Raw genomic sequence first — 15,050 nt, 5'->3', positions numbered from 1 at the left:
CCTCCTAGGTTCCCCATTGCTGTATATAACCACATTGCAACTGCCCAACCAGGTTTTACCTCCCTTATTCCTCCGTTCATAGTCTATAAGGTATTGCTTTATAAATGTTTTCATTTTTTTTTTCTTCTTTACCATGGTAAACCAGTGCAGCCCACATGGTTTACTATAGTTTTCCCACCCTGATATTCCTAACTTCTGTTTCTGTCTCCCTCAATCATCTTGCTTTATGAGTATTCTTTGAACACTTCTGTATCTGAGTCACTATGCCCTCTAATTACTCCTAACTCCTGAAATATCAACCCTAAGTTTAAATTTCTCTGGGTGGCATCTCAAGTCCCATCACCATTCTAATGTACACGCCTACTGTGCATGCCTACCTAACCTACCACATTTCTTCATGCCTTTGGCTCATTTACGCTTCAGGCCCTACCTCCTACACAAGCATCTCCTGGAGCTTCTCAGGAAAACGTTATACCGTCCACCCCTGCCCCGACTCTGACAGTTTCAATATATGCCAAGAAGGTGTTAACCATACACAGCCTGTGACTCCTTGAGACTGTTAAAAGATTTTGCTTTTTTTGTGTCCCCAAGCAAGCTGGTGTAGAAGCAGAGTGTGCTTATTGATTAATTAGCAGCCATGTCAGTGCTTGAGTCATTATGACAACCATACTGCATTCAAACTGAGACCTTGTCTTCTCAGTCCTGAATATAATAGTAGTGCAAATCTTCTCAGTCCTGAATATAATAGTAGTGCAACATTATTTGGGAAGAATCCGATTCTTCCTTGGAAATAATCTAAAATTCAGGTATTTACTATAAATTTTATTATATGTAATTTCAAAATGTTCTAGTACTGTTGATCTGTTTCTCAGATAGCTCTGTGTCTGGGAAATGAGGAGTAAACTTGCCTAGTCCCAGATTTAGGCGGTTTTTTACTGTGACTCACTTATGTCATGAGCACTTTAGATTTTACTTTTGAAGCACTTGGGCCGTCTTTTTTTTTTTTTTTTTTTTTTTTTTTTGAGAGGTAGAGTTATGGAGAGAGAGGGAGAGACAAAGACAAAGGTCTTCCACCCATTGGTGCACTCCGCAAATGGCCACAATGGCCAGAGCCAGGCTGATCTGAAGTCTGGAGCCAGGAGCTTCTTTCAGGTCTCCCATGCAGGTGCAGGGGCCAAAGCACTTGAGACATCTTCTACTGGTTTCCCAGGCCGTAGCAGAGAGCTGGATTGGAAAAAGGAGCTGCCGGGAATTGAATAGGTGCCCATATGGGTTGCCAGTGCTGCAGGCAGAGACTTAGCCCACTATGCCACAGCACCGGCCTCTGAACACCTTAGATTTTTATGCTTCACCTAGGACCCTAATGACAATAGTCCCTTGGAGAAATATTCATATAGCAAAATAAACAGCTGATAAATTTGTCTGTAGTTAGAAATTATTTTATGAATATGTAACAGATATTTACTAAAATATCTGCTTTAAATGAAATCTGTCATTTTTGAAGTCTTTCAAATAAGAGAAAAAAATGCATCTGTGAGAAAAGTATCAACTCATTCATAACTTTGCCCTTTACTGAACTGCCTCTGAATGCATAATTTTTTCACTGAGATAAATGAATAGTCTCACACTTATCGTCCAGAGTAATTACTTGATTGCTCTCGTGTCCTGAGAATTACCATAAAGATCATTTTATTCTCACAACATGCAGCTTGCCCTGGAGTTATATGCAATCACCAAAAATTGATGAATGCTACTAGACACAAAGCATTGAGGATTCTAAAGGGTGAGCTGCTGTGATTTTTCTAGAGAAAGAATCTAGATAGGAAATCTGAGTTTATCTTAAATGATACAATGCTGAGCACTTTGCTTTAAATTCAAACAGATATTTAAGAACTCTAGATTACCTCGGAAAATGTAACCCCAGGCTGGGGATAGAATAGAAGGCCCAGGTTTTGGGACCAGTGCTGTGGCGTAGCAGGTAAAGCTGCCGCCTCTGACACTGCCATCCCATGTGGGTGCTGGTTCAAGTCCTGGCTGATCCACTTCCAATCTGGCTCCCTACTGATGTGCCTGGGAAAAACATCAGGAGATGGCCGGGTGCTTGGGTCTCTGCACCCGCATGGCAGACCAGGTAGAAGCTCCTGGCTCCTGGCTTTGGACCCACTCAGCTCCAGCCATTGCGGCCATCTGGAGAGTAAACCAACAGATTAAAGACCTCTTCCTTTCTGCCTATCTTTCAGTCTCCTTAACTCTGCCTTTCAAATAAGTAAATAAATCTTTAAAAAAAAAAAAAAAGGCAGCCCAGACTTTGAAGTCCAACTCTGCTGGGCTTAACCCTGGCACTTCAGTTTCCTACTCTGGACGTGAGATACATCACTCTTTCCCACACTCAAGTTTGCCCTTAATAAAATCCAGTGAGTGAGAGTAAGCTCTTGAAGTGCTTCTAAGAACTACATTGGCAGTAATGTAATTAGTACCTAATATAATGACTTAAATATTGATGCCATCTCTCCCCTTGTTGCTTTAATTTCTAGGATTTTTACTGTCCCCTCCCCCTTTTTTTATTTTCCTAACTAAATTAGAGATTGAAGAGCCACTTATTTTATTTCTGAGTTTCTATCATTTTCTCTCTAGGATGCAGGAAGATACTGCAGCACACATTGCCTCCCTCAAAGCCTCTCATCAAAGGGAAGTGGAGAAACTCCTTTGCCAAAATGCAGTAGAAAATTCTTCTTCCAAAGTAGCTGAACTAAATCGTAAAATAGCAACTCAAGAGGTAAAAGATAAATATGTTTTAATCTTGACTTTAGTATTTTTTTCAGGACTGATAAATATTTCCAAATCAAATAATGTTTAACTCGAGGTTGGTGATAAAAAATTAATACTGGATTGATTTTTTTAATATATAAACAGAAGAGGATACCATTGATCTATGTAGAATCATGCCCTATAAATAAGTGTTTGTCCATTCTGTCCTTACATTTATAAATACATCTTCTAAATAGGTTGTAACGGATGGTGTAGTATATGTCAAATGTGATTGGGACCTTAGTACTTAAACTTGAATCCCGGGCCATCTCCCCCTACTCCAAGTCCTAACTGACAAATTGTCCTAGGGCATTTTTCCAGCCCACTACCTTTCATTCATGGAACAAATAATGGTCCAGGTTTATAGATGATCAGGCACTGGGGATGAAATAATGAACATAGCTGTAAACCTTGATGAAATATCTTCTAAGCTGACAGCTCTTCAGCATTTCCTTGAATTAATGTGCCTTGGATAATCAGTATATCCACTTGAAAGATCTATGAACTTCTGTATGACCATCTTCTGTGATACTACGTGTTTGAAAAATAACATTAATACAGAACTTTTATCTGCAACTTAGTTTTAAGTGATGTACCCACAAAACAAATACAGCAAAATTGTGAATCAGGTTGAACATATATATGTGTATTGAGTTCATCTTTTCTGTAGGTTTCAGCTTTTTAAAAGCAAGCTTATGGGGGAATATAAGAAATAATTATCTCGCCATTGTCTCTCCCACCTATAGTTAATGTCCTCTTAATTAAAAACAAATCCCTCCATTGGAGCAGCTTGAATATGAGCTGGATAGATGTTAAAATTATTGTAAATTTTCTTAGTATAAAATTATGCTTTTATTAGAAATCTTTTATTAGAAGACACATGCTGAAGTACTAATGGATTCAGATGATGAATTTGCAACTTAAATAGCTCAGATGCAGAGAACTGTTTTAGTACGTTAATAAAAAATATTTAAAGTGCTTTTGAGCGGTAAAAATCCATATGGACTTTCAGATAACCTCTCCAGCGCCTAGGGCATCATTCAGCAGTTGCAAATAGTGCATCAATTGATTTTGTAGTAGGGAACAGTCAGAGTGAGAAAAGTAATGTCAAAATGCCACACAGCCATAAATACCAGGGTATTTCAGAAAGTTAATTGAAAAGTTAAAAGGTAAGTTTATTTTGATGGAAAATTGTGAAATCTGTGCATAGTGTTTTCATACTGTGCATTTTCCATGATCATTTTGAAGGCCTTGTAGGTATGTGGATTTCAAAATGCTTCACACCAAAATAAACTTACCTTTTAATTCTACTTTTCCAGACTTTTTAAATTGTACTAGTATGTTATTTTCCCAGAGTTGTAAATATGTTAAAATGTGAATTAAAAGGAAGTCAGCATAATCTGATCACTACAACAGTTTAATTACAGCATTGGAGATAAGAGATATGAATTTGTCCCAAGTTCAGTTTCTTGATAGAAAAATATGTTCATGTACTTGACATTTAACAGATATGATTGTGTTAGCTTTATTAATAGCTCCTTAATACTGTTATACTTAGTCAGCAAAAATATAAATTTTGGCCACATTCTTTCAAATGTTTTTCAGTTATGAGTTGACTGTCTTACATGTTTCAAATAGTAACCAGGGGGGAACTTTATCAACTGTGTACTTGTATTTCCTAGGTACTTATAAAACATTTCCAAAGTCAAGTTAATGAGCTGCAGGATAAACAAGAGTCTCTTGCAGTTTCCCAAGTTCGAGAAGAAATCCTACAGAAAGAGGTAAGAAATACCTAAACTGTTAAGCTAAAATCAGCTTAAACATTTCAGTGATACTCATATTTCTGTATATATCTTCTAAATTAACTGTATAAATGGGCATAATCTGAAATGATCATGTGTCCAGAAAATACTAACGTTTATATAAATTATCCTTTCCCCAGATGAGATTCACATGTTGTCAGAAATTATTTATATGCTTGTATTTACTGTTCAGATTTTGTGGGATGTAGAAACAAGGTATTTTCTTGGTTTTATTTATTTGAAAGTCAGAGTTACACAGAGAAGGGGAGGCAGAGAGAGACGTCTTCCATCCCCCCTGGTTCATTCCCCAGATGGCTGCAACAGCCAGAGCTGTGCTGATCCGGAGCCAGGAGCTTCTTCTGGGTCTCCCACGTGGGTGCAGGGGCCCAAGGACTTGGGCCATCTACTGCTTTCCCAGGCCACTGCAGAGAGCTGGATCAGAAGTGGAACAGCTGGGATTTGAACTAGTGCCCATACGGGATGCCGGCACTGTAGGCAGCAGCTTTATCTACTGTGCCACAGCGCTACCCCTGCTTGATTTTTAGGTGGTAAAATAATTAATGCCATGTTGGGGAGGGAAATAGTTTTTTCCTCAACCATCATGAGTTCTTAATTAGGACAGTACAGATAACAATCTTGTTTATCTCGTTACTCTTTTCTTGTAAGACAGCATCACACAATGTATAAAAAATTATATATGATATATATATGATTATATATAATTTTATATATATAATTTTTTATACATTGTGTGATGCTGTCTTAACAAGAAAAGAGTAACAAGATAGACAGATACAGATAACAAGCTTGTTTATCTATCTATCTATATATATATATATAAAAAACAAGGTAACTAAAAGCAGTAGCTTAGAATTTGCCAAATTGGTCGATTTTGAGATTTGGATTAGAGATTGGCAAAAGTGGGGAGGGCTAGAAATGTGGATTGAGACAAGCAGAAAAGAAGCAAGCATATTGCCCAATATCTTATTGAATCAGTGCTCAGACCTGAAAATAGTTAAGAGTTGTGTCTTATTCCATGATGAGCTGCAGGGAGGCTTACATTCTATATGGTGATTTAATAAGACCAATTTCTGTGGAAACAAAAAAACAAAGGTTATTGGTTGGAGCAGTCTGTAACCCAGTTTGAGTCTGGAAGGGTAGTCCATCAGGAAGATTGCTGAGGTTGAATTCTAGATGTCTGCAGTGATATGAGTGGCCCACAGCAACAGGCATGAGGTTGTCCACTTGTGATTGTGGTGGTTCTCCGTAGTTTATATCAGCTCATTCAGCTTCAGCTTGTTAGGGCTTCAGGAAAAGTACAGTTCTGTAGTGATTCCAAACCAGAAGGGTGGGAGTAAAATTAGAAACGTTAATTTAATAAACTATTGCCCTATACTAAAGGAAACTAGAAGAATTCAGGATCCAGGCCAAATAATAAAACCTCAAAGATAATTCTGATATCCACAAGGTATTACTTCTTATTATTTAAGGAATTAATACATTAGATTCTCAGGGTCACAGCAAATGTATAATATTCTCATGTTAATGTAATATTAACACAAAGAGAACAGATTCAGTGTAGTTCATAAATACAATTCTAACAATATAATGATACTTCCTCCCTCCGTCCTTGAGATGACAATTTTTCCTCTCTACAGTACCCCTATGTTCATCAAGATAATCACAGTAATTCCAGTTTGTTTGCAAAAATAAGTCTAGTCTTCGGGCCGGTGTTGTGGCGTAGCAGGTAAAGCTGCTGCCTACAGCATCAGCATTCATTTGGGCACTGGTTCATGTCCTGGCTGCTGTATTTTCCATCCATGTCTCTGCTAAATATGCACCCAGTGTTTGGACCCATGGCACCATCATATGAGACTGGAATAAGCTTCTAGTCCAGCACTGGCCTTTGCGGCCATTTGGAGAGTGAACCAGTGGACAGAAGATCTCTCTCTCTCTCTCTGTTAATGCTGACTTTCAAATAAGTAATTTTTTTTAAAAGTCTGGTCTGTCATCAAATGTAGCTTCATTATTTACATAAGTGTAGCATAATAGTAGTTAGGCATAGGGCCTTTTTTTTTTTTTAAATCTGCTTTACTGTAACATTTTGTTACTCATTTGAAAGAGAGATCTTCTATCAGCCGGTTCACTTCGCACATGCTCTCGATCACATCTGGGCCTGGAGCCAAAAACTCAATGCAGATCTCACACATGAGTGGCAGGACCCCAAGTATTTGGGCCATAATCTACTGCCTCTCAGATGCATTAGCAGGGAGCTGGATTAGAAGCAGCACAGTAGCTGGGATTCAAGCCAGCACTCCAACATGGGAGGTAAGTGTCCCAAAGAGTAGCTTAAGTTACTGCAGCATAATACTTGCCCCTGGAACTTTTAAAAGCATGTCCAGGCCAGGGAAACAAGGAATTGCCATCAGATTTTGCTTATAAAACCTATAGATTTGGGCAAGTTCCTCTCTTATTCTGAGTTTCCTGAGCCTGCCATGAAACAACACCCTAATCTGGAAGAATACCATGCAAAGTACCAGACTAGGGTTTTCCAAGGGACTTTATAACACAGTTGGTTAAGAGAAGTCAATAGACAAAGATCTGGGGGCGCTGACTTTGGAAAGAATTCTTACTTTCACCAACTCCTAGTATCCAATATGTAGGCTCTGGAACAAGAGGGGCATCCCAGGAAATCTCATCTGATCACCAGAAATGGTCAGGAAGAGAAAAATATATTAATGTATGCACCACACATCATGTGGTAGAAACCTCAACAAAAGGTAACTCAAAGCAGTGGCTTAGAACTCTGGCTTATGTAGCATCTTCAACAAACACTAGATTTGTAGAGAAATAACAGAATGAAGGAAAAGAGTTTTAGTTGGAAGGGAGGAAACATAAAGCTTGCAGATTCCTCTGGTGCCATCTCTGGGTTGAATAGAGTCCAAGACTCTGGTGGAGGATTTCTATCTTTAGACAGAAAAGGGGAGGAGAGAGCTTTTTCTCTATTTGCTGCTCTTAATTGCCTTCAGCTCAAAAATTTGTATGTAACATATTCCAGTTTCCTTCAGTATACACTAATTACTTTGACTAAGAAATAGATGAAGTCACCATGACAGTCATGCTGGATCACTACTAACAATATCCTTAGACGAAATAGTTGTTCATGGAAACCAACTATTTTTTATTACCCCAAGATCCTTTTGTAAAACCAGAAAAGCTGTGCTATTCTTTGAAGCATATCTACCATTTGTATTATTTAGGCATTTAAGGCTTAGATTCAAAACATAGCACTAATAATGAAAAGATCAATGAGAAAGTATTCTACAGTTATGTAACTGTCTTTAAAATCTTGTTCTAGTAGCTCCAAGGCTATTTGTGCATTCCTTCAGTGTTTAAGAATATGTGTAAGTTTACAGACCCTCACAGACCTAAAGTAAAGGTTTTTGGAAAAGTAATGAAAGGAAGAATGTATTTATATTTGCAAGGTAAAGAATTTGTCAAGGTAGAGTGTTTCTGGTTTAACAGTACAGTGATAGTTAAAATGGTTCTTAGTTTAAGCATAGCTAAAAGAGTAGAAAATGGAAAAGCTAAAATGCTGCTACAATGGAATACCTAAGACTAGGTAATGTATAAAGAAGTTTATTCGGTGCTGGAGGAAGTACAAGAGCATGGTGCTGATATTTTTGTGGAGCTTTAGTGCTGTGTCACTCTGTAGTAGAAGGGGAAGGCAAGAAAGAGCCCAACTTGCTCTTCTAACACTGGAGATAACTAAGACTTTAATCCTCTTGTAAGGGCAGAGCCCTCATGATCTAATGACCTCTTGTCCACTTTCCAGCACTGTTGCTTTGGAAGTTGTCGTCAACACTTAAACTTTGGGGAATACATTCAAGCCATCATAGCTGCAACACATGATTTTTAAGCCTAGTGACTGGAAAACTAAAACACTCAGTCTTTAATTCAGACAGTGACACTCTGCCTTTTAACGTGAACACCTGCATTCAGTATGCAGTTAATCTAGAATAGCTGATTTATTCTTATCACTGCTACCCTTCTGTGGATTCCCAGATATCCTCCTAGACACTGAGGCATTTGCTTTCAGATTGGTGAGAATACCAACTATTCCTGCCACTGTGTAACTTCTAGGACTTGTTCAACTAATTCCAATTCCCTTAGCTTCAAAACTGCCTCCAGGCAGAAAACAGTAATCATAAGAGAGCTCACCCTGTGTATTTTCCTCCTCCTGCTGTGCTGTTAACCAGGGTGTGAGAACCTTTGTTTCCTGTATTTTATCATGTTTACACATGGCCACAAGTGAAGGCACACTATACATTTCAAAGGAGTGACGAATTATGCTGTTTTTTGATAGCTTCTGTGGTTTCAAAATAACTTCAGGACTGATTTATTTGAAAGGCAGAGTGACACAGAGAAAGATCTTCTATCCACTGGATCACTCCCCAGATGTCTGTAACCACTGGGCCAGGCCAAAGCCAGGAGTCCCATGTGGTGGTATCCTCTGCTGCTTTCCCAGGCACATGAGCTGGATTGGAAGCAGAGCTGCCAGGACTCAAACCAACATTACATTATGGGATGCTGGTGTTGCAAGAGGCAGCTTAACCTGTGCCATAACACCAGGCATGATTTTAAAAAATATTTATAGAGCCATAAGAAATCCAAGTACTGAGTTAGAAGTACTTAACGTAATTACAGCAAAATACCCTCAGTCTCATTGGAAAAGGAACCATCTCCCTCTTAGCCTACTAATTGTGGAAGTGTGAAAGGATTTTCCTGTGCTCCGCATTTTGTTCCATGCTTTTGTTACCTAAAATGTTTTCCAACTACATCTCTTTAAAATTTAAGATCATTGACTTATAAAAATCAAAACCATATTTAAATCACATTTCAAATCATGTCATGCAATGGGATGAAAACTGTATGAACTACTTAGCATATCTCCACTTGACTGATGCTAACGAAGGCATATATTCCTCAAATCCTTTTTTTTTATAATCTTTTATGTTGTAGCACATGATAGATTTTTCAATCTTATTTTTCCTCTCCCACTTGACTGCAAAAATCATTTATTTTTTCATACCCTGAAACTGCAGAGAAAGGACCTTTTTTATTCAGACTCCCTAGAGACAACTTAAATTTATACTGTTATTGCTTATTTTCATATTCCACAGTTAGTATATGTATTTTACTGGTTACAGATTGTTTTCCATTAGATTTTTATTTTGTTTGTAAGTATTTTATAAAAGCTTTAGAAGCCATTCAAGGATGACTTAGAATACAAGGGACTATCGGCCGGCACCGCGACTCACTAGGCTAATTCTCCCACCTGCAGTGCCGGCACCCAGGGTTCTAGTCCCAGTTGAGGCGCCGATTCTGTCCCGGTTGCTCTCTTCCAGTCCAGCTCTCTGCTGTGGCCCAGGAGTACAGTGGAGGATGGCCCAAGTGCTTGGGCCCTGCACCCACATGGGAGACCAGGAGGAAGCACCTGGCTCCTGGCTTTGGATCAGCGCAGCACGCCGGCCATAGTGGCCATTTGGGGGGTGAACCAATGGAAAAGGAAGACCTTTCTCTCTGTCTCTCTCTCTCATTGTCTAACTCTGCCTGTCAAAAAAATAAAATACAAGGGACTATCATGACACACATAAAAATGATCAAAATCTCAAATATTCTGCTAGATGCTGCTGTTTTATGACCAAACAATGACTTGGTCTTGGGTTCTGTGATAAGATCTGAGTTTAAGTTTTTGACTTGCCACAGTAAACATTTATTAGCATCACATAACCACCACAGGCCACACTTGGTAACACTGGATGAGGTGAGGAAACCCCATGCTTCTCAGGGAGCTTCCTTTCTCTAGAAAGAAAAATAAACAGATACATACAGACTACAATGCCCGCCATCCAACCTCGTTTGCATCAGATGTCTACCTCACAACTAATACCCTATGAAGGGAAGCTAGACATCTATAACGGGCTTAAAGTGATCAAAATTTACCTCGAGACACATGAACACTTGAACGATATCAATTCTTTGCCAGCAAAAAAAGGGAGGAATGGCTGTTTAAGAAGCAGTACCTAGTATCTTCTTCAGTGCTGGCTGATTAAATACATCTTAAAAAAAAAGTATTATTTTCATTTGAAAGGCAGAAATACAGAGATCTTCCATCTGCTGGTCCACTCCCCAAATAGTCTTAACAACCCGGATTGGGCTAGGCCAAAGCCAGGAACCAGGAGCTTCCTCCAGGTCTCCCATGTGGGTGCAGGAACCCAAGGATTTGGGCCATTCGCTGCTCTCCCTGGTGCGTCAGCAAGGAGCTGGATTGGAAGTGGAGCAGCCAGGACTTGAACCTCTGGGCCTACATAGGATGCTGGCACCGAAGGCAGAGGCTTAACCTGCTATGCCACAGTGCTGGCGCTCTAACTGATTAGAATCTAGATCCTGTAGACACAGTGCTGACCATCACCAGCGATTCCTCCAGCAAAGTGGCCAGGAAGCTCATTGCGCCATTTCCAAGCACAGAGGCAAGTGAGATAATTGTAAAGTACACAGACATGAACAGAGCAGGCTCATTTCAAGTGGTAAAAATGGCTGTTGATTTCTGAGTCAGTTTGAATTACATAGGTAGCTGTAATATTGTGTGCTCGCTAGTAAGAGGACAGTGCAAATACCTTCTCTGGGACACACAGATGACTTGAATGCTTTCCACCCCGACCTGAGCCACCTTACACAAGTGGTCAGTAAGTTCTGTCTCCTCCAGGAGGAAATGTGAGCTAGGCGAATCACTCTTACACTTGAGTAAACTAGTGACCTATAAAGCATCTGAAAATTTGATTGAGGACTATACCCTTTCCACACTTTCTTTTTATACTAATATTAATACATATTAGTGCTAGAAGGTAGAAGAGCAGCAGCAGTCCTACCACCCAGAGGTATATGTTACAATATATCCCTCTGGGTTTTTTTCTAGTCCTACATATAAAGAAGATTCATAAAGGTGCTGAGATGTATTCTCATGCAGACACACGTGCAACTGAGGGAGGTCTTCAAAAAGTTTGTGGAGGGGCCGGCCCTGTGGCACAGCAGGTTAACGCCCTGGCCTGAAGTGCTGCCATCCCATATGGGCACCGGTTCAAGTCCCGGCTGCTCCACTTCCGATCCAGCTCTCTTCTGTGGCCTGGGAAAGCAGTAGAAGATGGCCCAAGTCCTTGGGCTCCTGCACCCATGTGGGAGACCTGGAAGAGGCTCCTGGCTTCGGTTTAGCACAGCTCCGGCCATGGTGGCCAATTGGAGAGCGGACCATCGGATGGAAGACCTCTCTCTCTCTGCCTCTCCTTCTGTGTAACTGACTTTCAAATAAATAAATCTTTAAAAAATAGTTTGTGGAAAATGCATGTTAGAATTTTTGCACTAAAATAAAACATTTAATGTCATCTTTCCAGACTTCTTGAGGACCCTCATCTATGTGTGCTCCTGTGTGTATGCATGATTTTAAGGCATTTTTTTACACATCAGTGTGTCTTCATTAGCAGTTTCATTGTAACACTGTCCGATACAGCAGTTGTGATGTGAGTAATAATTAGTATTTCGAGTCTTTATGAGGCTAGGTGCTTTACAGGCATTATTTTATTTGCTTCTCATCACAACCTAAATAAGTACTTCCACATTATGAAGAAATTGATGCTATGGCCAGTGCTGCGGCTCACTAGGCTAAATCTCCACCTGCGGCGCCGGCACGCTGGGTTCTAGTCCCGGTCGGGGCGCTAGATTCTGTCCTGGTTGCCCCTCTTCCAGGCCAGCTCTCTGCTGTGGCCCGGGAGGGCAGTGGAGGATGGCCCAAGTGCTTGGGCCCTGCACCAGCATGGGAGACCAGGAGGAAGCACCTGGCTCCTGGCTTTGGATCGGCGCAGCATGCCAGCCATGGCGGCCATTTGGGAGATGAAGCAACGGAAAAAAGACCTTTCTCTCTGTCTCTCTCACTGTCTAACTGCCTGTCCAAAAAAAAAAAAAAAAAAAAAAATGATGCTAAAAAAATGAACTAAGTTGCCCAAAGTTACCAACTTACATAAATATGTGCCAGCATTAGAACCTAGGGCCTCTGGACTCAGGCCACAAACTCTAATTTCTTTCAGCAATCCTCTGTTATTGGCATACAGGTTATCTCCAGTTTTTTCTGTAATATACATGTATCAGGAAGTAGTTTTTCTCATATAAGCAAAGGTGTATAACTCCATATTTCATTAAAATGCCATATTTTAAAATATGTATAATCCATTCTAATTTTCTTAAAAGCTGCTTTTAGATAGGTAGGAATAAAAGAAAATTGTTGCTACTTTTTATCTAGAACTTTGCAGATCTCTACATTTGTGTAATTTACCAGAGAATGTTTCTTTAGCTCATTAGTCTACCTTTCAATGACTAAATTCATGAATAATTGCTGAATGCCTTCCCTCTGCCAGGCACAGTTCTTGGTTCTAGGAATACTGAGAATAGAAGAGATTAAAACTCCTTCACATTTTATTTGTAAATTCAAACAAGAAATATAAGGTTTAATAAACAAATTAGAGGAGACATCTGTCAAGTGTATAGTATAGTGCCTAGCACATCGTAATACCTTTTAAGGCTTTATCCAAATATGGCTGCCTTACAAATCCCTCCTGGCTGAGCTTGCTATCCCTCTTATCACCTCACTGCTCCATGACCATCTCTCCACTCCAGAACGCCATTCTGGTCCACTTAACTGCTTCTTTCACGAGACTGGAACTGCCCGGCTAGTGTACCATGAATGGGTTTCAGGTATATAGCACAGGATAGCAGTTTCTGGAAATGTTGTAGAACAGCAGAAAACCCAAAGTCATTTTGGGCACAGAAACCATTAAAAAGTTTATATCAATTGAAATGATAGTTGATTACACCTCTGCAGTTCTTACTTCACTAATCATGATTGCCCTGCAATAACTTTTAGTAATCATTTATCATTAAGATCTTTTATGCGCAGCACTCATCATTACACCATGTTATATCTTTGGTCACTGATATCATCAGGAATGTTCTACATTTGAAGTATTTAGATTATTCCTTATTGAGTTTGCTTTTATTTTTATTTCAGCCAATATAGGTAAGATACATGCTTTTTGTAGTGTTATTTAGGTAAGAGTGTTTCTATATAAAACATGACTGAATTTGTTTATTTATTCTTTTTATTTGCTTATTGCCTTTTGATGTTAACAATTAGCAAAATCTGATTCATGATAGAATTTATTTTCCTGATTATATGGTACTCCAAAAAAATAGAAGGTAGGTTTATTTTGGTGCAGAAAAACTTGAAATCCATTTATTCTCATAATATGCCTTTCTATTAACTATTAAAATATCTTTCATATGCATAGATTTCAAAGATTTTGTGAAAAATAAACTCATCTTTTAATTCCCCATATTCCACTACATTGTGATAGCACCCTTGAATACCAGAATGAAAATCCTATTTCGGCCGGCGCTGCAGCTCACTAGGCTGATCCTCCGCCTTGCGGCGCTGGCACACCGGGTTCTAGTCCCGGTCGGGGCACCGATCCTGTCCCGGTTGCCCCTCTTCCAGGCCAGCTCTCTGCTGTGGCCAGGGAGTGCAGTGGACGATGGCCCAAGTCCTTGGGCTCTGCACCCCATGGGAGACCAGGAGAAGCACCTGGTTCCTGCCATCGGATCAGCGTGGTGCGCCGGCCGCAGTGCGCCTACCGCGGCGGCCATTGGAGGGTGAACCAACGGCAAAAAGGAAGACCTTTCTCTCTCTCTCTCTCTCACTGTCCACTCTGCCTGTCAAAAAAAAAAAGAAAAAGAAAATCCTATTTGACCAAGCCCAATAAGAAGGCCCCTTCAAGTCCTGTCCACTTTACCTGTGGACCATGATATGAAAGCAGAGGTAGTACAGTGGACTAAGCTTTGTGAGGACAATCTGTCTTTCATGTGTCTGCATCCCCAGGTCCTAAGATAATGGCCAACACTGAAGAAGCTCCGCCTTTATAGATATACCTTTACTTTTAGAATAAATTACTAACAATCAAAACAAGAGCCATAACTGCAGAGAATTGGGGCCAGCGCCATGGCTCACATGGCTAATCCTCCACCTGTGGTGCCGGCCCGGGAGTACAGTGGAGGATGGCTCAAGTGCTTGGGCCCATGCACCCGCATGGGAGACCAGGAAGAAGCACCTGGTTCCTGGCTTTGGATCAGCGCCAGCCGTAGCGGCCATTTGGGGAGTGAACCAACGGAAGGAAGACCTTTCTCTGTCTCTCTCACTGTCTATAACTCTACCTGTCAAAAAAAAAAAAAAAAATTTATAGGGAATTGACAAAAGAGGGATACACACGTACTAAATAAACTTTCTGTGCTTTGGGCACCATTCTCTGTCAGGTACTTTAAATGTATTTTTAATCC

At 40.1% G+C, this 15,050-nt stretch overlaps 1 protein-coding gene across 3 annotated transcripts in view; it reads left to right on the top strand.

The window, feature by feature from the left end:
• CEP162 (centrosomal protein 162) overlaps positions 1-15,050 on the top strand; it is a 94,249-nt gene that overhangs the window by 76,098 nt on the left and 3,101 nt on the right. For all 3 annotated transcript variants that reach the window (XM_062186448.1, XM_062186449.1, XM_062186447.1), the window contains 2 exons: positions 2,635-2,776; positions 4,491-4,589. In XM_062186448.1, the coding sequence (XP_062042432.1) occupies positions 2,635-2,776; positions 4,491-4,589 (241 nt within the window). The remainder of the gene's footprint in view (positions 1-2,634; positions 2,777-4,490; positions 4,590-15,050) is intronic.

This window comes from Lepus europaeus, chromosome 3 (assembly GCF_033115175.1).
Source record: "Lepus europaeus isolate LE1 chromosome 3, mLepTim1.pri, whole genome shotgun sequence".
Lineage (NCBI taxonomy): Eukaryota > Metazoa > Chordata > Mammalia > Lagomorpha > Leporidae > Lepus > Lepus europaeus.
Note: the sequence above shows the minus strand (reverse complement) of the source record. Positions and strands in the feature narration are given on the sequence as shown.